This window comes from Strongylocentrotus purpuratus, unplaced genomic scaffold (genome assembly GCF_000002235.5).
Source record: "Strongylocentrotus purpuratus isolate Spur 01 unplaced genomic scaffold, Spur_5.0 spur5_scaffold_20, whole genome shotgun sequence".
NCBI lineage: Eukaryota > Metazoa > Echinodermata > Echinoidea > Camarodonta > Strongylocentrotidae > Strongylocentrotus > Strongylocentrotus purpuratus.
In genome coordinates this window covers 22,200,880-22,225,206 of record NW_022145606.1, presented here as the reverse complement: position 1 = coordinate 22,225,206, position 24,327 = coordinate 22,200,880, and the positions used below count along the sequence as shown (strand labels likewise).

Here is a 24,327-nt window from a genome sequence, read left to right as displayed (position 1 = left end):
TGAGCATTTTGTCACGTAGAGTTTGTATAAGTCTCATCTTATTGTTGCTGTTGGCTAGAAAAGCTGCTTGGGTTAAGGTTGTTGGCATATTATCATCAAATATAGAGGTACATTTCTGGGCTATTCGTCTCTGCTTAGCTACCTTTGTCAAAGTTGCACTTCCATTTCTATCGAACACCACCGTCAAATGAGCTCCATAATGCTTAATGATGTATGAAATATATGACTGAACAAATTCAGCATAGGTTGACAGATGTGGCCAAACAACTGATTGCAGTAGGTGACCACCATCTAAAACAAAGAGACCATTTTCCGGCAGGTTGGATTGCTTGGTGAATGAATTCAGCAGGAGACCCAGAGAACTCTTTGTTTGCTTCCGCATCACCCAACCTTTGGAAGAGAAAGTGCCTGGGAATAGGTTCATAAGCAAAGAACGATTCCATCTGAGTGCTAGCTGTTATTCAGGACACATGTGATTCTGTTGAACAGTAGCGTTGGGTTGAACTCTGTACTTTGTCCCCTGATTTTCACCGTCTTACTCTTAGCACCAATGTTCTTCACCTTGTCATTACGATGAAGCTTGATATTTGTGAACTTCCTACCATGCATTCGTTTCGGATGCCGCTACTAGGCCGATTTCTACAGGTTAATCACAATTGACAGATGAGCCAGCGACGATGTCAGTTGACAAGGAGACCAGGCAATTAGTTTCATATCCAACAAATGGTGATGTGCCTGCAGCCATCTAACAAAGATGCATCTATCACTATTGTATCTTGACCTGGTACTTTTGTCGTATGTCTTTATGCTGCTCTGATGTACTAGTGTGTACTCCGGTGAACTGTTCCAGTTCATCACAGATAGAAACACAGCGAGGAAGTGCATGAACCCACTTTGCCAATGCGCTGTCTGTGATTCCACGTCCACGAGTCATTCATCCAGATGATTTCAGTACATCACTCGCATTATTGTCCTAGTTAAGCAAGTTTACCATACCGATTCGCTAAGTGGTCCTTATGTATGCTGTCTAAGACGCCAGATTTACACATCAACACGCCAATGAGGGCAGACTAGGAAAACGCATGACCTGATTGCATATGTAGGATAGACCCTTTGGCGTGCACTATCACCCATAGCTCTGCGAGCCCACTTCCGTCCATGATGTGGCATATGCTGCCTAGATATGACATGAGGAGGTAAAATCCACCAAGACGAACGATTACTTTTTCTAGGTCTTGAGAAGAAGCTACAATCTCTGCTGCCTTGATGTACAACGGCTGGCAAAATTTTACTGCACATACATTATTCTCAAGTTATGCTTTTCACATTGTGACTGTGCTGCCGTGGAGATGGTACTCGATTGGAAGGGTCCATATTGATGAAGGGCAGAGTTCTAAATCTCGTCCTCTCGTACAGGTCACTCTGCATGGCCTCTTTCATCATACCTTAGATATCATACCGTGGAAGTAGGCATGAAGTTTTAAAAAAAACGTATTTGCCCCTCGTTGTCCGCTAGTGGGTTACTCTTGAATTTGAAACCACTCCATGAAAGACAAAGCTCATGCTGCTCAACATGTATATCTGTTCACGTGAGCCATACTTCCGGTGTACATACACAGCCACTGGCGTACTGGTGGGGGGCTAGGGGGGCGCCAGCCCCCCCAAATAAAATTGAACCATGACTTATTTTCACAAGTAATGTATAAATGTTCGTGATATCACATGATTTTCAACTAAATGCTATAGTTTCTCCATTATTTCTTGCAAACTGACCCATTCCCAAATAGCCAGGAAGAGCATATGTTTTTTTATAGTCACTATAAGGGCCTTATAGTGGCCACTAACAGTAACACTAATTCCTTTCCAGAAGCTACTGTGCAAAGCACTGTCGGGAGATAACATGCTATCCACCACTCGGGCTGAGCATGCACAGATTTGCGAACGAGCGTTTCATACTTACATCATGTAACAATGCACATATACCGTTAAGGGGCCCAGTGGGGGAAATTGAATTCAGACAAGATTAAGAGTAGAGAACGGTACAACGAATCGTCTTCTTTCTCTAATAATTTAATGAAACGGCAAAGCTTCCGCGCTTCGCGCGGGAGGGGGGGGGGAACTAATTTCAGACTAGGATTAAGAGTCGAGAACGGTACAACGAATCATCTTAATCTTTCTCCAATAATTAATGAAACGTGAAAATGATTTCAGACAAGGATTAAGAGTAATAATTAAATGAAACGACAAAGCTTTCGCGTAGGAGGGGGGAACTGAATTTAGACAAAGACACAATAAAACGATTCGTCTTCTTTCTCTAATAATTTAATGAAACTTGAAAGCTTCCGCGTTTCGCGCGGGATGAGCGAAAATGAATTCAGACAAGGATTAAGAGTAATAATGTATTGAAACGTCAAAGCTTCCGCGCTTAGCACGGGGGGGGGGGGGGACTGAATTCAGACAAGAACACGATACAACGAATCGTCTTCTTTCTCTAATAATTTAATAAAACGTGAAAGCTTCAGCGCTTCGCGCGGGACGAGCGAAAATGAATTCAGACAAGGATTAAGAGTAATAATGTATTGAAACGTCAAAGCTTCCGCGCTTAGCGCGGGAGGGGGGGGGGGGACTGAATTCAGTCAAGGATGAAGACTCGGAACCGGTACAATGAATCGTCTTCTTTCTCTAATAATTAAATTAAACGTCATAGCTTCCGCGCTTTGCGCGGGAGGGGCGAAACAAGCTTTAAGAGTCGAGAACAGTACAACGGATCGTCTTCTTTCTCTAATAATTTAATGAAGTGTCAAAGCTTCCGCGCTTTGCGCGGGGGGGGGGGGGGGAACTGAAAAATAACTTAGTTCCTGGCCCCGGGTTTAAAGGCTTAAATTTGTAGACATTTGGACATTGGCATTTTTATATTTGTCGGTAATAATATTGGTGGCTCGTTTTTTCGTTAATCGGCGGCTTCTACACCCTCCCCCCCCCCCCCCCGATCCCCCACTGAAAAAGATCTAGCGACTCCCCTGATAACGACACAGTTTATACACTCGAGATAATTTTTGCAAGTACTACTGGTGATTAAGTACCGGACCACCGTCTTTGTGCATTGTGCGGCATCAAAGCATAATTTATACAACCGTCTCACGACGTGACAGATCACTTTTCTCTAACTTCTAACTAATCAGAGGGCCTCTTTTTTTTCCATGAAGTGTCGGTGGACATTATTGCGCCAAATGTAGTTCTCGAATTGCAAAAGATTCCTACTCTTGGAAGGGGCAGGAGAAAGCAATTTTACGTCATATATGCCTGAAAAATGCGTCTAATTTGGTTCTAAAATTGCAAATGCTTCTTACACTGGGAGGGGGCCAGAACCCCCTCCCAGACCAACCCCCTGCTTGGTCGCTCCGCTCCCTCGCCGTTAAAGCCTCGTTCTGTTGCTTCATCGTTTTACATATATTTCACCCCATGCCATTTTGTGCCCCCCCCCCCCCCCGGTAAGAAATTCCTGGATCCGCCACTGATGCCCATACCCCTTGAGCTTCGGGGGGCTTCGCCCCTTGAACCCCACCGGGGCTTTGCCCCTAGACCCCACTTTGAGAAACGTAATTCAGCGGGGCCTGCATGTTAGAGTGGGGTGATTCGGATTTATTTTTTGTCAGCCCCCCCAAACGTTTTTGCTCATTACGCCACTGTACACAGCTATTCCACCAATATTGGCGACACACATGGCCTAGGTCTTATGACAGAGCTGGTGGCAGGTGCTATTGAGTTGCATTTCCTGTTTGCAACCGTGTGACCTTTGGCTTTGCTGTCCACTACTGTATGTATGAAACGCTTTATAGCGACCTTGGTACTAATGTGTCTCCATTTTCTAATGTTGAGTACTCTTCACGGTAACGGTTGTACTCTTCCGGTGTGATACCGTTGAGTATGATATAAGCAGCCGTATGTGTGCACTTGTGTGTGTGTGGGTGGGTGTGTGTAAACTTTATGCTTAAGAAGTATTTTTTATTGACAAGTTTTTTGTACTGATATATATTTAAATGGTGCTATTCAAGCATAGTCATTTGATTATATTAACGTATCTACTTTAATACAATGAAATCAAATTGGAAATAATGGCCATTTTGGGCGCCATTTTGGATTTCGGGAAGGGCTCAAGTGGTGTTACTGCCACTTGTGTGTTTCAAAATGTGTTAATAAGTATTTGGTTGAGTTCCTTATGCCGAAAAACATATATTTGACCATTTAAATGTTGTATTTGCATTACCTAGTTGCACAATTACAAGAAATTCAGAAAAGGGCTGTGATTTTAGGCGCCATTTTGGATTTCGGGAAGAGCTAAAGTAGTTTATAGCTACTTGTGTGTTTCAAAATTTATCAACAAGTATTTTATTGAGTTCCTGATGCTAAAAAACATATATTTAGACATTTAAATATTGTATTTGGGTTATCTAGTTGCAAAGTTATAAGAAATTCACGAAATGGCGGCCTTCTTGGACGCCATCTTGGATTGTGGAAAACGCTCAAGGAGGATTTATGAGGACTTTTAGTATGTTATTCTAGACATATTCCTGGACCTATCCTGAAAAAATCAGCTTGTTATGGAAAATGTCCAGGTTTAAGCCTATTTTGACCTAATGCTCTTGGCCTATAGATACAAATTGGTTGATTTGTGAAAAATAATAAGTTATGTAGCTCATATGTCAAGTGTAATTATTATTTAAACAAAAACAATCCTGGGGACCGCTCTCTGTAAGTGGATATAATAAGTGGCTTCCCAATTATATTTTGTCAGATCGAAATATTTCAAACTATTTACTGAATAATATTGGTATCATACAATGCTGGCTGTAGCAAGTAAGGTAAGTTTAGGTCACACGTACGATGAGCCATATATAATATGGTGAATAAAACTAGATTTGTCTTTATTTTTCTACATGTTGTTCGTAATTTGTTATACACAAATGATTAAAGTGGAAACATGTTATCCATACTTCTTCGTCTCTTTTTGAAATGACATAGGTTTTCTTGGTTACTAAACTCCGATGAAGATGCATTGCATGTAAGTATGCCCTTCTTGTTCATGCCCATACGTATCATTTGTTTCGTAAAGAAATTATATTGGTTTAACGATTTTGATAGGAAATTGTACTTAAGAACTTGATTAAGGTAGGAAAATCATTCTAGTCCTAAGCGAGTGACGATCGATATGTCAGGTGAGTTTAAATATTTTAGAGGAAGTTTGTATGGATTTTTCTTTATTCTCCTTTTCTCTCCAAACAATCATCACCGTTCTTCTAAGAAATTTATTTTTACTTGTAGTTTTTACTCCATGTTTAACAATTTTGATTTTGTATGTTGTAACAATGACGACTTTTTTTCTGTCTGTATGTCACCATAGACTGAAATCTGGAGAATCAAGGACTGCCAGCTATCTACCAAGATGACCGTAAAATTGTGGTCCTGTCTCAGATCCTTCACTTCACTGAACCATCTCAACATCTCGGACTCCTCTCTCAGTTTCCCTCCATTACCTCCTGAGCTTCCATCCGTCCTAAAGTTATCGGCCGAGAAAGTGACGTCACAAAGTTATGAAGGTGTGCTCTCATCGCTCCCTGGCTTGAGAGTGATAGATATCACTACCGATGATGCGGAGAGAGACATACCTCGGATCACGGCTGGTCTTTGTCGACGTCATACCGGAGAACAGCAGCTCACGCACATCAAACTTACAACACCGTCATCACTCCCATTAGAGAAGAAGAGAGTATCAAGTGAGACGATGAAAGGACTGGGTCTTCTGATAAAATATAAATTCAAGAACCTGCATCGGCTAGATCTGTACAGAGTAAGGGGCACATGCGAGGAAGACTTGGTTTACCTAATCGAGTGTTGCAGGCTTGTGAAGTCGATGCGTCATGTTGTGTAGGTTTTTGCTGAACCCTTTTTTATATACTAAAATCCTATTAGATGATTATGTTTAGTTAGTCTACAGTGGTAAAGCATACTGATACGAACGCATGAAGGGATGAACCGGTTTAGACGTTGGTTAAGCCTCCACGGCCCGTATTCATTAAAGGTCTAAGAAATTTGTAAAGGTCTAAGAAAATGTTTAAGAATTAGTCTAGGTTAAAGAAAAACTTTTGAGTTCTGGTAAAAAAAAAGAAAATGAACTGTCACAGAATCAAACGAAACCTACACTGAATGTCCAAGATTACAAATGTCATTTGCCGAACAATTTTTGTAAAAATGTATAATGGCTGAGTAATGAGCATAGCCAGATAAGAAAATCAAGGCAAGTAGGCCCGACACTATTCGTGTAGTCCCATATTAATCTGTCTGTGTACAGTATTTGTTACTTTACCAAGACTGGGCAAAATTTATTATCACTCTGATGATTCCAGAACCTTGCAGCACACACCAATACTTATATGCTAGATGATCAACCTTTTCTGATCGATTCCACACCTTTTCTTTCACAATGCAATCGCATGACCAGAACTAGACTTTATCTTATAGAAAGTTGCCTTAGTCTTAGGCCTAAACAATAAACATGTTGTATTGCCCTTTGCGACCGATCCCAAATCGTGAAATCTACGGTCAGCTTTAAAACAAAAATGTATCAAAGCATTAAAAATGAGGGAGTAAAAACAAAGAATAATAATATTTCCGATCGACCGACCCATATTTTGGCACCTAAGGGCATTACAACATTTTTTTGTAGGCCTTATTCTAAACGTAAGGTAGTTTGGCGTAGATAATAGACGACATATAAGACAACATTCTTAGACCCGATGACGTCATGTTGGAAAGTCAAATAGGTCGAGACGAGCAACTTAATTGCAGCTAAATTTGCCTATGCAATTTGCGTATACAAATCGCACCGAATGAAAATTATACACTAAATGTTTTGGGAATAGAATGTATGTGAGGAATGATGCTCACATATTTTTTTTTTTTTTTAATTTTTTAGGGGGGGGGGGCTTTACCAACTGACACTGAACATTAGTAAGACAGCCTAGTCAAGCCCTGATCTAGATTCAACATCCACCCTAGGCTTTTTATACTTTTCTGTCAAACTTCTTTGAAGAGCTGAACCGGTCCAACTTATGCCGCGGCTAGGGTCCATGAAGTTAGCGCCGTCACTAGCCGGCCTGCTAGCGATAGCATTAGAGATACCCTTAGTTTACATGTCAACTGCCTTGGCTTTCCTAAAGTTATTCAAATAGCTAAATTTAACGTGTATCAGACTCGTAATATAACACCTTTTGTCACACCTTACATTCCGCCGATGACACATTTTTCCCTGTTTCCATATCTTAATGCCAATGACTGAGAGACAATTTCTTTAAGATAGCTATGTCCAATTTGATTATATATTAACACCCAACGCACATTACCTCCATTATTCTGTTTTCTGGACACAGGCTAGAAAGCTGTAGAACTACAGAGGGCGGCCTACTGGAATTTCATCTCAAGGATCTTCAAACGTCACCCGGTGACCTATCTGTGTTGGTTTATGATGTAAGTATTGCCTCATTTGCACCGGGTGTTTTTTGGGGTGTTTGCATGGCAAACACCCGAAAACTTTTGGAAATTTTGAACATAACAGGTACTCTAATTTCAACCACTAAAGGCAGTGGAGCCGTGTAAAAGGCAGGTGGCAGAATGTCCCAAATTTAAGAACGAACTCTGTCATTCTTTTAGAAATATAACCGCGCTCATGTTGAATGCTATCAAAGGTCCTTCACTATATAAGTCATTTGAATAAAGGAAGTGCGCCTTTTTACATGTAAATGTTTGCTCCTTTAAACTACCATGGCATATTCTACTAAACTACTAATAAAGCTCCTTCCATCTTTCTCCCATTTATCTTTCTTTAGATCCCATGCCATTATTTAACTTCATGGACTGCCAAGAAGATAAATTGCCCTTTGTTCAAGAATATAAATGTGTTAACAAGGATTTTTTCAAACTCAAGACCACTGCGTTTCCATAATCAAATGTCATTCATAAAAAAAAGGATTAACTACCATACGTTCTATGTCAAGCTTTTCTTATCACTCCACATCTTCCAAAAACAATAGATTTATCATAGCCTCCCTTACATGTGCCTCTATTCAAAACGACTAAGAGCAATTTTTAATTGGAATTTTCCCCAAACTTTGATAAGTGTAATATATAAATGATTTTATCCACTCTTTTATTATGATATTGTGCTTAAGACTCCACCAGGAGTAATGATTTCATCTAATAATAAGATATAATCGGTCGCAATACGACTTTAATACGAAATCTTCAATTCGCTCAATCGCAAATAAATGTTCAGAACACCACACGCAAAACTGCAAAGTATGAAGCAGGATCTCGGACCACGTAAAGAGAAAATCATACCTAATAGAATGTACAGGTACATGTATTTTTATCAATGTTTAAAAAATTGGATTCTTTTCGCTAAAATGTTAACCATTGTAGAAGCCCCCTTTTCCATGACATTTTGATTTCTTGCCCCACCCCCTATTTGCTATCAGGATTAATGGTTACATCTAATAATAAGATTTAATCAATCGCAATGCGAAGGGATATTTGTGAAGTCCTAAACTTTTTTTAATTGTTAGTATTCGTTAGGTAAAGCAGTGGCGTTCCTATTTGAGGCCTTTGGGCAAATGCGTGCCGTCACATATTGTATGGTGAAAACGAAAAATGATAGAGAGAGAGGGGGTACACACAAATGAGAGAGAGAGAGATAGAGAGAGAGAGCGAAAGCGAGGGAGAGAAAGAAAACAAGAATATAACAAAGGAGGAGATGGATAAGATGAAGAAGAACGAGAAGAAGAACTTCCACTATCTACCCCTATTCGATGCCTTTGTTAATTTGCATTTCATCTATCTAGTAAGAGCGGTGTGAGTCCCCCAATGATGTCACTATCTGTGCCAAAACACAAACCATAGTATGGGTGTGAGGACATGTGTTTCCCTTTTAAGCATATGATAAAACATAGATCTACGTTCATTACCAGTTATCCTAATAAAATTAGGAATTTGAAAAAAATTATTCGCTAATCTGTTGATTTTTTTTCCCCGTCAGTATTGCTTCTTTCTTTTCAGAATGGTAGTATTGTGGATTATGAGTGTGATGCCTACGTTGTATGTTGATCTTATTATGATATCATTTGTTTTCTTCTTTAGGATGATCAATTGCAGGATGAAAAATCATACAGCATTTCTCACATTGGTTGAGTTCCAGTGATGACTACGCACTACTGGTCAAGCTGACATGTACCATGCCTTATGTCTGACAATATCACTATGCTCGTTGAAGGACCTCATACATTATTCTTTACATTCGTTAAGTGGATTTACGTCACCATGTTTAAGGAGGTGATTGTTACGGACACATGTTTTGTTAAATAGCAAAGTAAACAGGCATTCTATTATCTTGCCCTTACCGGAGTAAATCGCTAGAATTAACGCGCCCTTGTTCCCTTGTTAGTTTCCGCTTATACTGTCTCCAATGAGGCCAATATAAAAAGTTATATTATGTCTGCTTTCGTTGTTATCACTTTGTTCGATAATGTTAAATACCCTGATTGATGCAGATCAGATTATTTTACACTCGTATTTAACAAATAAACGAACCAGGAATAGTGTGTTGTATATATTGAATTACGCTGATATTCCCTACTCAATATTGGAATTGTTCGATAATTATTACAGGATTTCAAATTCATGAAAGCATCGGTCAATTTGATAGACAATCATAAGATTCAATTTGTATAAACATAAAGATAAACGCCCAAGTGGCTGAACTAGCGCATACTATTGCATTTACTTGCATCATGCAAGTATATATAGATTAAGAATTGTAATTTATTTTACGACAGTCAATGGTTTACATTATGCTTTTTTTTTAAATGAGGATTCAAATTTACCAAATATACATTCAAACTAACAAGGGTCATGTATTATGAAGTAACCCTATAAACGTTTTGGTGCTGTTAAATTCTTTCCTCTTGAAGCGCTGAAGTGATGTTTTTTCTTCTTCAAACCATGATAGCTATTCCGCACAAGAAATCTGGTATGATTGTGAAGCTCAATAACCATGTAATTTGCGTGCACATTTTAATTAATGCGGGAAATATGTATAAATGGGGTTTTAACAATCAAACGATAGAACTCTAGGGGTGGTGCCGGAGCGTTGCCGGCAAAAATGATTTGTGAGCGATTTCTGGAAATTGTTATTACTTTTGCCAAAAATTTGGTATATGGGTACACATTTGGTCCGGGATGAAAGTTGATTCACTTTCCTCAACTGTCTTTCGATTGAGCAATGACTTTGGCTACGCATGCAATAATAAATGCTTTATCACAAAATAAAATGATTCATGAAAATGTTTAAATTTGTACATACGTTATTGTAATTTTGGTCATATCTACACAATCGTGAACCCCAGACAATAGTATTATACTTTCTTGTAAGGATCTGAATGTGTTTCGCAAGAATTAACATTGTTATTTGAGCCTCAGAATAAAAAAGAATATAAAAATTTCATATTCAAGTCTGTGCAACAGTTTTGTCTTACATCTTATGTTATTTGTAATGCATATTAAGATTCCTCCTGGGATTTCTTGTCATAGAATTTATACGTAATGAGCTAAATGCTTTTTAACGTAAAAGCACATCATGTAAAATAACTCCACCCTTGAACTAAACTTGTGACTCACAATCCAAGAAATTCAGATTAAAAAATACTTTGTTTAAAGTTTGAATTCATCAATGTGCAATCCTTTTTACGAGGTTTTTTATTAGTAACTCCGTCCCTTCAAATTCAAAATTCTTTTTGCACGAAAAGTTATAGGAACAATACTGATATTCAATAATGTATTCACCATAAAGATAGGATTGTGGAACGAAATATGAATTATAATTCATTGATGATGAACAACTGTAAGAAAACTACATTTAAGGAAAACTTTTGGGGGAATGTCTATTGAGGTAATGAATATGTGTGATATAAACAGTAGGAATTTTCGAGAACAACTCTCATTTCACCGGCTGTGTAAAAATATATAAAAAGTAAGGAACAAATAACAAAACGAACGATTAAACTAAATGAAACATTTAAAATGAAATAATGTTAACTGTGGTCAAATATGGTTTTAGAAATAAGCCGATTTGTTTAGGCCCGATTTATTCGAACTTGTTACATCATTTTCAACGACAAATTGCATTAGAAAATATGAGACTGCTAAAATTACAAAAATTGGAGACGTAAGATCAATAAGAATACCAAGCAAAGCAATTTGTTGTGTCTCCCTATTGTAAAATTTATGATGGAACGTATCCTACCTTAACAGTTTGCTCATGGAAAGAAAAGTAGAAATCGAGTGGAATGACTTTCAAAACCAGACTTATGACATTATCATTTATCATGATTATTATAGTACCATCACAGAAACGTTGGTAATATTGGAAGTAGCATTTGTAGGAGTTGCAGTAGAAGCAGATGAAGAAAAAGAATAAAACTAATTGTAATTATAATGATAAGAAGAAGAAGGAGAAGAAGAAGAACGAAATGGATGAAATACAACAAAATATAGCAGTGGTAGTAATGAAATGTTTCATTAACATAGAGAGATTAAGTATATTAGTGCAATATTTCAGTTGCTTTGTTTACTTTCGTTTAGTCTTTGCCAATGAGGATACCCTTCATATGGAAATGACGTATTTTTGCCTTATTTTGTCATTAGTCATGTATTACAGTTCGGATTATCATGGTATTAACTTAATAATTCTATAAATTATGTAACTTACTGCCAGTAGTTAACAAATAGAAATATTAACAATTCACCTATACGTGTTAACTCGTTGATGTACATTGGAAACGTGGTTGTTAACTATATATATAATATATGTGTATATTAACGCACATTTATTTACATTTTATATCATTGATATTGAATGTACATTATAATTGCAAGTTTCATGCTTATAATATTCAATTGTTTGTGATTCAAGTTTGACCAGTACACATGTTTCTGGAAGGCATCTTCCTTCTTCAGGTTAAAAACAGACAGTATAATAAACAGTTTAATGAACAGTTCAAACAATATGATGAACAGTATATATATGTAATTTATATAATTATGATAACTATATTGTTGATTGCGACGACAATATAACACTATTTTTATTAAATACACTACTGAAGATTTTAGGCATACATTCGATGTTATTAATTATGTATCGGTTTTGAATAACTGTATTTTAAATACGTTTATATGTCTGTATATTTTATTAAACTAAAAATACCCGCTAATCATTAAACGTCTTGTTTCTCACTCAATGTTGTGTTTGTTTTCAATTGGTTAGAGATACGAATGCATTTACAAACAAGAACGAATGATAATTGATCTTGTTTCATGGATATATAGCTGATGTTTACACTAGGGGTAAGAGAGAGTATTACAATTCATGTAGGCAAATTTACTTTCTAATCTAAAGGAGTGAACATTACATTGGATTGATATTCTACTCCACTTTCATAAAAAATACACCAAAGATAACAACAACAAAAAACATCAAAATAATGGAGCCATTCTCAAGAAATGTAGTTCAAATGTTTGCTTTTGAGTGGGTTTCGCTATAAATGAAGTGGATTGTTTGTTTGATAGATTTTATTTCTGCGTTCAAAAAATACAAATTCAAATTCAAAGTACAAAATTTGAACAATAACAAATACAATGAATAAAATGTTTACAAAAGTAATTAAATAGAAAAGCATGTACAATTATATCATACGATAAACTTGTACGAAACATACAAATAAGATAGGTAGTAAATATTTTTCAATAAATTAGAGAGGTAATTTAGAACGCAGGAGACCATCATCGTGAGCGGTTAGGCTGGAGATGGATGGTGGCCTCAAGTTCAAGTACAAAACGATTCAAGTACAAAACGATGCGGTCCCGCATTTGTCTCATACAAAGTGACCCTTTATATAATTGATAACACAGTTATTCTCATCAAGACATACTAAAACATACTTCTACTTAGAAGAAAAACATGAGAAAAGAGTTTACCATAAGACCATGGTCCTGAGCTATATAGGAAACATGCACCGTGGTCACAATTCAACCGTTGTACTGACCAATACCTTTAAAAACGAAAACGTTAGTACAATTGTTTTATCATGGTTCTTCCATGTAACTTTAGCAGTCATAGTGGGTATTAAGGAATAAAGAATTCAAGTATTCGCCACTTAAACTCAAGTTCAAGTTTGTTTATTTATTCCACATATCTCAAACAATTGTATCACAATATGTGAAAACAAAATACAATTGAAAACAAAATTATAAATGTCAATTATTATAACATCTTAATAACTATCACACAATATGATGAAAAATTAAAAAAATAAAAAATAAAAAAATATTGGTTGTTTCAAGATGAGGACCCATCATAGAAGCGAAGCTTGTGATGCTAAAAGTTCCCAAAACAATTTTACTTACACATATGCAAAGAAGGGTGACAGGGAAAAAAGAGAGAGAGAGATACGAATGGAGAATGGAGCTAGATGAGAATGATGAGCAATTAGAATAGAGAAAAAAAGGGGTCCAACTTAGATTATAGTTAGAAAAAAAGATATATAGAGAGCAAAGATTCCATTGTTTTATCAAGATAACTTTGTGCTAAATTAGGGATATAACTAACTTTTTAGATGTTTCTATTCACACTTGGAATAATTCACGTATGGATGCGTGTGTGTGTGTGTATGAGAGAGAGGGGGGTTCCATAAACTATCGTAGAAATGGAGATATATTTTCACTCCTGTATGTCTGATAGTGACTAGACATTCTATTTTTAATTCAATTAATTAAGTAGGCTCCTTATTTTGTCAATCATGTTCTCCCTTTGTAAAAGGAAAAACTGCTACTAAGAAATCTGGAAAAGGGATAGCCTATTGGTTTACATAAGGATAATTTTTCTCAAGGGCTGATATAAGAATTGATTGCAAAACGAAGTAAACTTGAGAGACATCAACCATAGAATATCACGGTTATCGCAGTAAGTCTTGACATTTGGTACTGAACAATGCTGCTACATAAAGAAGAAAGGGAAACGTGTACACTATATATTTTATGAAAGGGCAATGCAGAACAGGAAAGCAGTCTACACCTCAAAGTGCCATGATAATAATCACTTCCTTTGATTGAGGGAAACAACCGAAAGAGAAGACAGGACAACAGCATAAAGTACTATCGTTTTACCATAGTAGGTAGCAGGTGGTGTTTGTTTGTTCCCCTGCTAAATGTTGAAACTGAACTATTTTGTAGACTGAGAGGATTCTTCTTTTGAAGCTAAATCTACCATTAACTCTCGCTTAAATGCTTACTGCTTTATCAATGATAACATCTCCTAATGGAATGGGTAATATTCAGTGAAGCTGTTACTCGCTACTTGGTATACGATAAATGAATAAAAGTGTCGTGGTCTAGTTGATATGTCACCGGACGGTGGATCACGTGGTTCGCTGTTCGAAACCCGTCGCGGTACTAATGTCCATTATAACAAGACATAGCAGGCAAATTTACTCTCTAATCTAAAGGAGTTAACATTGAATTTAATCTGAAACATTCACCACTTTCATAAAAGGAAATATGCCATGTCAAAGAATGCAATAAAACATAATCTCTTTTGGTATTCAAGTTAAGCACAACTTCGTATTAAAATGAAAATCCACGATCATAATAGTGCAACCCATTCTAAAGGGATGTAATTCAAATGTTTGCTTTGGCGTGGATTCCGCTATAAATAGAGTGGATTCAAGTCATAAACGATGCGGTCCCTCATACAACTTTAAAAAAATGACCTCTTAAATGTCATCAGTACCACGATTAGTCTCATCAACACACGTTACTAAAATATTCGTCTACTAAAGCAGTGAAAAAAGAGCCATGATTATACCCTACAGCCAAGGTGCATGCCGAACGATACCCCCTCGTATGGTAACGTGAGTACCGTGATTGTATCATGGTTTTACATTCACTTTTTACAAGATCAATGGGTACCTTGCAATTAGCATTTGGAAATATGGAAATACCATGGTAATTAATACCACGTTCCCCATGGTACTTTAATATGGGATGGGACTATAACTTATCAGATTGTTTCCATGTCCTTTTTTTTAAGTCTTTATTCGTGCTTGTGTGTGTGTGTGTGTGTGTATGCATGTGTAGTCTGACCTCTCTTCCTGTATGCATTGTGTGATTTGGGGGTTCACATATTTAGCCTTGGTTGAGATATTGCATACCATTCTGTACCACGTAAAGCTTGTGGGCTATCTTACAAACACCTACTTGAAAACGACCCTGGCACCAAAATGGAAACCAGCCTGACAAAAAAATGGAAAACGACCTGACACTGGAATGTCAAACGGAGTTCATATGCTTATTCACTGAGCCTTGTGTTATAATACCAAAAAAAGTGAAGCGTGTTCCACTTAACTTCATCATGAAGATAACAAAGATCGAGGTTTTGCCACGTCATATCTGATGGAGGCCTTTGACAATTTGTACTCTAGACCTTTTTAAAAAGCATAATTTCAAATAGGCCTTTACATATCTAGTATAAACATGTTCTTTATGACTTGAAACCTTGCAAGAAGTTTGCCTGGCACAGTAACAAGTGAGGTATGAAAGGCCGATTGTTCTGATACATATTTCTCAAAACAAACAAACCATAGTGCATAATATCAATACATTGTATGGAGATAATTATGACCCACCATCGATGTCATTACATGGGGCCATGCATGCCATAAATCAAGACTACATAGGTTTGAAATATCCACGATTGTTATACTGATAATTGGGTGTACGACATAAACCATGCATTACAAACTAACATTTGAGTGAAACAAATGTATGGGGATTTCCCTTAAGATAAAAAGGAATGCTTCGTATGTTATTAACACATACAGTACAAATATTTGTCATTGAATGATGCAAAAGTTATGTGAAGTTGATTTGTATGAGGTGTACAAACACAAACCAAACAAAAATAAAGAAACAACAAATGTAAGGCTGTAAACAAATGGTCCTTTGTCAGTAGTGGTTGAATAAAAAAACAATGTTATAAATACAAATGCATATGAATGTTTAAAAAATGGGGAATTATATACATATTAACACAGACATAAAGATATATAGGAAATGATGAAAATTTACTTTGTTTCAAATCTACGACAGTAAAAACGTACATGTATGGCATCTGTACAGTAAGATATATAAACAACATATTATGAATCTGTATTTGGCAAGTGATCTATTTGGTACTTGATTCCCGAAATTGTAGTAAAAGCAAACCTGAATTTCTTCACAGATGTCCAAACAATTGATGACTCATTCAGTAAGAAGGGGCGAGTTGTTATAGCGCCACCTTGTGCCTGATTTAGTAATACACCACGGAGACGGAGACATCAACGGAGACGGTCGCTTTCTCTAAAAGCTCCTAATTGGCGTGTATTATATAGAATTTTGGCGGGAATTTCGAACCAGCCGCACCCCTCTGAACTCGACGGCAGCTGAGTCAATCCTGTACCGTGTCCAGCCCATCGGACTATACGAGCTTTCGCCGTAGCAATCTCGTTGTTGGATCACATCTTCACGTTTTAACTCGTTCGTCACTGTAGTCAAGGCAAAGGTCTAGGAGGTGACCCTAAGTGGCGATCCTGTGGTGATTTATTGCACTCATTTTCATCCCTCCATTCACGTAAGATTAACAACTTAATTAACACAGCCTTGAAAGGTAAGAATTTTCACTTATCCTACTAATCTTAATTATGCGCGTTTGAAAATTGAATGGCGTCGATTTCTCTCTCCTCTTTATCTTCGGGGGAAGAGAATTATATGACGGCCGTTGCTGAGAAATACCGGGACGATGTACATGATTTAGGTGAAGGTATATCTTCTGACGGTACTACGGTCCTGGAAGATAGTGACATTGCAGATTGTTCATGGAAAACGGCAGTACGCAAAAAATCGAAAAAGAGGCCAAGGGTTAGAAGCAATAGTGATGGAGTGTTACATGAAAAGAATAACAAAATACCCAAATTCTCCCGCTCGACACCAACTCATTCTGAGGGTAAAGTAGTTATTGTTGGATTGGAGAATAAGAATGTGTGCAGAGCCAACCCCGTGAAGGTTGTAAAACAAATTCATGATCTTGTAGGCAGAGTAAAAGATATGGTAAAAGAAAGAAACATGTTGATTGTGAGATGTGAGAGCGAAAACCAAATACCCAAACTGTTGGAATTAACCCAGTTGGCGGGCATTAATGTGAAAGTTACACGATACGATGGGAGCCAATCAACCACTAAAGGAGTTATTCACAAGATTGATCCCCAAATCAGTAACGAGGAAATAGAGGAAGTTTTGAAAGAACAGAATGTAGTGAACGCTAAAAGATTTATGAAGAAGATCAAAGGAGAAATGGTAGCAACCCCTTCCGTTCTCCTCACTTTCAAGGGTAAAAACTTACCCGAGTCCATACATTTTCTGTATGAGGTAAAGCAAGTGGATGACTATATCCCTCCTGTGCCGCGATGCCATAAATGTCAGTTATTCGGACACATTAGGCAAACTTGTAAAGGCAATATCCGATGTGTTAGATGCGGGGGAGAACATGAGTTCGAAGATTGCCCTAATAAGGAGAACCCTAAATGCCTCAGATGTGGTGAAAACCACTCTGCAGCTTACCAAGGTTGTAAATTTTATGCAGAGGCGAAGCAAATTCAAAAAATAAAATTACAGGAAAACCTCACTTATGCCCAAGCGGCCAAGGCCCATCGTGCACAGATACATGAAAATGCCGTTACTGACATGGATAATCAGAAAGACATGGGTAGTGCAAATCTAAACAAACCTGCCAAAAAACATAACACAGAATCAAGGCCAAATAATCCTCAGAGAGCCAATCCGAATCCTCAGAGAGCCAATCCGAACCCTCAGGCCCATACCCCACACACAGTACGAGAAAGAAAGGGACAGGGCAATACCCAGATCTCATTCCCAGATCCCAATTCCAGTACGAAAAACAAAGAAGGAAACTGCAACCCAAACTCCAGTAAATATGACATCTATTGATTTGATTATGTTTATTCTGTTTGTGGTACGACAGTTGCCTCAGTCCAGTAATGATGATAATTTCTTGGAAGCGGTAGTTAGAGCAGGCAAAGAAATTTTGAAGGTAGACATTACCATGGAAATGGTAAAAAGTCGCCTCATATGACTAATAAGTCCATATCAGACCTATTGATTGTACAATGGAACGCACAAGGCTTGACGGCGCATGGCGCAAACTTTTTATCTTCCCTTATTGATAACAATTTGTTAGGTATTCACCCAGATATAATGTGCATCCAAGAAACTTGGTTTACCGATTTTAATGTTTTGTCTATACCCAATTACGTTTGTGTTTGTAAAAACAGGCCGGACGGCAGAAGAGGTGGTTTGGTGATGTATTTAAAAAACGACATCACTTTTCAGGCGATGGATACACCCAGGAACGCCGAATACCAAAAAGTTGATATTTTTTGTAAAAACGGAGTTATCTCAATCTTCAACTATTATAATCCGTGTAAAAAGATTGAACTGATAGATCTAAATAACATGATAAGAAATGTGCCGGGGAAGTATTTGATTCTAGGCGACTTTAATAGTCACAATCCTCTATGGGGGAGCAACAAATTAGACACAAACGGTAGAACTGTGGAGTCTTTTATAGAAAATAATGATTTGGTTTTATTAAATGATGGATCTCCTACAAGGTTAGACCCATATTATGGTACATACTCAAATCTGGATTTGTCCTTAGTATCGAAAGAATTAGCACGTAATACAGAGTGGAAAGTACTATCCAATAATTTTGGCAGTGATCATAATCTGGTTTGCTTAAATTTTAAACATGTGTACAATAGACCAGGGGGTGAGAATAATGGACAGAGATGGTCTTTTAGAAAGGTTAATTGGGAAGAGTATAGAGAAGAAATTAAAGAGGCATTGAGAAAAGAAGGATATGAAAATCTTGGTGCAGAACTAAACATTCAAGGCAGATACAATGTGATTGTTAAGGTGATCAAGGAAACGTCGAACAAGTGCATTCCGCGTGTGCAGATTGCCAAGAGAAGAAAAGTAAATCCCTGGTGGAACAATGCCTGCAAGAAGGCGGTGCAAGAGAGAAATCGTCTTAAAAACAGGTTAAGAAGGTATTATGATCTAAATGATGTTAAGAAATACTTAAAGAAGAAAGCTGTCGCTCAGAAGGTAATCAGGAGAGCTCAATATGATTATTGGTTAGAGTACTGCCGTAGAATGAATAGATTTACAGACATTGGGAAAGTCTGGGAACAGGTTAAAAGAATGCGGGACAGTACAATGAACAAGCACATCTTTCACAATCTATTTGTAGACGGAAATATCTTGAAAGAATCTGAGGAAAAAGCAAATGCAATGGCAACCTATTTTAAATCGGTTGATGAATCACTTTCCGTAACTAAAAATGAAAACGAAAATATCTTGTACAATAATTCTTCAACAAATGATGATGATTGTATCAATGATGACTTTAACATGAGTGAAATGGGGAATGTTTTAAAGGAGATGAAAAACTCCTCATCCGGTAAGGATGATATTTATTTAATTATGATTAAGAATTTGCCGAACAAGGCACTCGTGTATTTATTAAACTTGTATAATGACATTTGGAAAATCTCACTTTTTCCACATCAGTGGTATGAGGTTATTCAAATACCAATCTTGAAATCCGGAAAAGATCCGACTCAAGTGACCTCTTATAGGCCGATTTCGTTGATATCAACATTCTCTAAAATTATGGAAAAAATGATAAAAAATCGCCTGACGTGGTTTCTAGAAAAAAACAGACTATTAAATCCTATTCAATCTGGCTTCCGCAAATATAGGAATGTCAAAGATCACTTAGTGAGATTGGAGACGGACATACATATATCCTTGAAAAGTAAAAAATATACCGTAGCGGTCTTTCTTGATTTAGAAAAAGCATATGATTCGCTATGGAAAACAGGTCTACTAAGAAAATTATCTATCTTAGGCATTGGTGGAAAAATGTTACTTTTTATAAAAGCATTTCTATTGAGTAGGATTTCTAATGTGAGGATAAATAACTATATGTCTCGCCACTACACGTTAGAAAATGGAATCCCGCAAGGAAGTTCATTAAGTCCTTTATTATTTACTTTAATGTTAAATGATCTCAAGATAAATGTAAGTGATGTTAAATTATCTTGCTATGCTGATGACATTGCAATCTGGTGTTCAAATAAGGATTTAGAGCTGGCCCGCAGGAAATTACAAGAGGCCCTGCATGAGCTTGAGATATGGTGTTGGACGTGGAAGTTAAACGTTTCCCCTACCAAATCTGCAGTATTAGTCTTTACCAACAAACAAAAGAAAGATATTCTTCTACAAATAAAAGGACATAATCTGCCTATATGCGAGCAGTATAAGTTCCTTGGTGTGAGGTTTGACTCCCAATTAACTTGGTCTGTCCATATAGATTCTATCATTGATAAATGTAAGAAAAGAATAAACTTGCTACGTTGTGTCTCCGGCACCCCCTGGGGAAGTAAGTATGAGATTTTGATGATGATTTATAAAGGACTTATCCTATCCATTTTGGACTATGGGAGTGAAATGTATGATTCTGCTTGTATATCTTTAACAAAAAAACTTGACTCTATCCAATACAGAGCCTTAAAAATTATTACAGGCACAATACACAATGTGTCCTTGGAGGCTTTACAAGTTTTGACCGGGGAGCTGCCTCTGAGATATCGTAGAAGGTTGTTAAATGATAACTTTCGAGTTTATTTACTGTCTAGTACTTTAAACCACCCAACAAAAGAAGTATTGGGTGATGACTATGATTTAAATAACTTAGAATGGAAGATAGGAGAAGGACCTTTTAAACTGCGATCCTTTAGAGACGAAGTAGTGGTGGAAGGGCAAACCAACTTATTGCCGAAAATCCCAGAATGGCGGTTAGCACGACCACAAGTGTCTTTCGAACACCATGGCAAAGTGCAAAAAAAGGAAATGCCTCCATTTGAAATAAAATCGATTGCTCTAGATAGCATTGGAAATTCATGGAATGGGTTTTTACATATATATACAGATGGTTCTAAACTCGAGGATGGAAAGACAGGAGCCGCATTTTATGTGTCTCATTATAATGTGGTGAAATTTTTTAGATTATCCCATGTCTGTATTATGAGAGCAGAACTAGTGGCCATACTAATGGCACTAGAGTGGATTAATACATTTATTGAATCCTCTTCGGTGGTAATTTTTAGCGACGCTTTGTCAGCTTTACAAATGATCGATTCATACTTTATTAGATGTGCTATTGTAAATGAAATTTTATCCATAATTAATATTTTGCAGTTTAAGGATGTTTGTGTTGCTTTTGAATGGATTCCGTCACATTGCGATATTAGGGGCAATGAGATCGTAGATCGGGCTGCCAAAAAAGGAGCCATGAAAAGGTGTATAGACATAGTTATACCAAATACAAGAAGTGAATTGGCAGCCTCTCGTTTGATCCATTATAACAAATTATGGCAAGCAGAATGGGACAATGCAGAACACGGTAGATTTTTATATGCTTTGCATAGCGACGTTTCAAAGCCCATACATAGACAAGGCCTATCTCGCAGAGAAGAATGCTTGATACAACAACTAAGAGTAGGTAACTGTAGTTTAAATTATTACCTTTTTCAAATTAACCAACACGATACTGGTCTTTGTGAAGTTTGTCAAGAAGATGAAACAATTAAACATTTTATTTTCTATTGTACAAAATACGACAAAGATAGATGTCTCTTAAAAGAAAGGATTAAATTGAACAACCCCAATCTGAAACAATTATTGATGTCTAACCCAATTTTTACTCGTGAATTATTGGGTTACATATACGATACTAATCGTTTTAGATAGCTTTTAAAGCTATCAGGGATCCCCTTAACTTATGTCGATCCTGTAATAATATATAAAATGAAGTATTTGCGGTTTTTCCATGAACAATTGCAACTAACTCCCATCTCGCCTTTTATGTGCATTTTATGCAATTTTAATATTGCATTTTTTTTTTTTTTTTTTTTTTTTTTTTTTAACCATATCACTATTAATTTCATTTCACCAAGGAAAGTCGCTCGTGGGCTTGATTTCCGAATCCCACGCCAAAGCTATACACGAAATTGACTGGCGCAAATAATCTTTGAGATTGAAGAGCGCCATCTAAACGAAGAACCAACCAACCAACCAACATGAGCTAGCCCATCAAAACGGTACATTTAGTCGCGCTCGATCCGGGTTGGCCAAACTGTCCTATAGTCAACAACATTAGAAAGGATTGTTGTCGAGCGCCCTCTTACTATGTCCCAGGCTTTATAAAAATTAGGCTACGATTATAATTCAGATAAGAAGAGACATGCGACCAGACACCAGAAAACCACGAAAATATCACATGGTCTTATTCCAAGCTAGAGGTCATTTTTATTTACTGGTCAGCATGACTTTCAGTATTTAGCTCTTCCTGAAACAGTATACTTTGTGTATATAGTTTCATAATTGTGAGTGCTTCTCACTGCATTAAAGCGATTGGGTAACTTTGTCTCAGATTCCGAAACAAAATCACGCAGATAGATAGAGAGAGAGAGAGAGGAAGAAAGCGAGAGAAAGTGCATGTGATAGACAGATATGATTTCCAACAAGATATTATCATAGAGGCAGTGCAAATATCATGGAATAGATTACAGTTTCTATCGCTCAAGACCGCTATATTGAAGGTAATGAATTCGAAAACTTGGAGTGCATTAGGGGGTTCCTGCCCCCGGCCTAGACTCCCGGCAAGGGGCTCTGTCTCTGTGACCCAAGGGGGACCGTAAAGCGTTCCCATGGACCTCATCCGTAAAGATAGAAGTAGTTCCCAATACAAAACTGTATTGTTTAAACAAATCAACTCACCCACTCTTTCGCAAAACTATGGATTTATTTTTTTGCTCTCGTGCTCGATCATTCATTTGATTTTCTTTCTCTTATTCACATCTACTAATTCAACTAACTCACCAACTTTTTTCCCTCTCTCTCTCTCTCACCCACTCACTCACAATTAATACCCATCCCCCATTCTCTCTCTGTTCCATCGACGCACACACTCAACCCATGTCTTCATTCACCCGTTCCTGCCAGCATATTGTTCACGGCGCATGCGTACACCTTCCCCGCCCATGTGGGCTGCCCAGAAAGAGTATTAATTCCAATCTCGCATACACATTGCCACACAAACACGCCCACATGCACAAGGAAACACACATACACACGGACACACACACACTTTTTATTTCTGTAGTTTTGTTTTATTCTTCCCAATGTGTAACACAAACAAGAACATACTTTGAATTTTAAAAAAAGTTTTCAATATCCATTACTTATACAGTTTTGAGATAGGAAAAGGTGCAAGACAGGGCTGTATCCTATCACCATACCTCTTTGTCACATACACAGAAAGTGGGATGAGGGAAGCAGATGTTGCGCACTATGGCATTAAATTTGGTGGCAAAAACATCTCGAATCTCAGATATGCCGACGACACAGCACTTATCGAATCTTCTAAAGATGGAATCGAATGTCTCACTCATGCAGTAAATGATGCCGGAAAGAAACTCAACTTGCATTTAAATGTCAAAAAGACTAAATCCTAATTGCTGGGAAAACCTCAGATACTGATTGTAACATCCAGATCGACGGGGAAACAGTCAAGGATGTGGAAAGCTTCAAATACCTCGGATCCACAAAGAACAGCGATGCCAGCTGTACCAATGACATAAAGATAAGAATAGCCATAGCAAAGAAGAGAATGGTTGACCTGCATGTACTTTGGAATGACAGGAACATCTCAACCGGTCTGAAAATAAAACTGGTCAAAACCCTGGTTTGGAGTGCTTTGCTTAATGGTTAAATTCCCTCTGAGGTTCAAGTATCTGGGTTCACTCGTATGTTATATTAGCGAGGGATGCTTGTATCAAAGCGGAACGAAGTATTAACCAAATATGGACATGCTTACACTTCAAATATTTTTCCATTGTAATTTTACTCTAAAGATTCTATTCGACAAATATGTTTTTGAGCTTCTAATCACCCACGCTCCTCCGGTTACAATAATAGATTGCAGAATGATTTTTCTTTTGGTGTAGAATCTACCAGCGCGAACATCATTACAAATGAGTT

At 37.3% G+C, this 24,327-nt stretch overlaps 1 protein-coding gene across 1 annotated transcript; it reads left to right on the top strand.

The window, feature by feature from the left end:
• Positions 1-5,002: 5,002 nt before the first annotated feature.
• On the top strand, positions 5,003-24,058 carry LOC105442275. Its single transcript, XM_030993757.1, has 4 exons — positions 5,003-5,062; positions 5,402-5,925; positions 7,428-7,524; positions 23,840-24,058. Exons 2-4 carry the CDS (start codon positions 5,444-5,446, stop codon positions 24,056-24,058), a joined length of 798 nt encoding a protein of 265 aa, XP_030849617.1. The 5' UTR covers positions 5,003-5,062; positions 5,402-5,443.
• The last annotated feature ends 269 nt before the right edge of the window (positions 24,059-24,327 follow it).

Excerpts from the sequence above, each read along its gene's own strand:
- LOC105442275 (XM_030993757.1), top strand. The coding sequence starts at position 5,444 with ATGACCGTAAAATTGTGGTCCTGTCTCAGATCCTTCACTTCACTGAAC. Across the intron at positions 5,926-7,427 it reads AAGTCGATGCGTCATGTTGT|GCTAGAAAGCTGTAGAACTA; the intron begins GTAGGTTTTTGC and ends TTCTGGACACAG. Across the intron at positions 7,525-23,839 it reads TATCTGTGTTGGTTTATGAT|ATCGACGGGGAAACAGTCAA; the intron begins GTAAGTATTGCC and ends TGTAACATCCAG.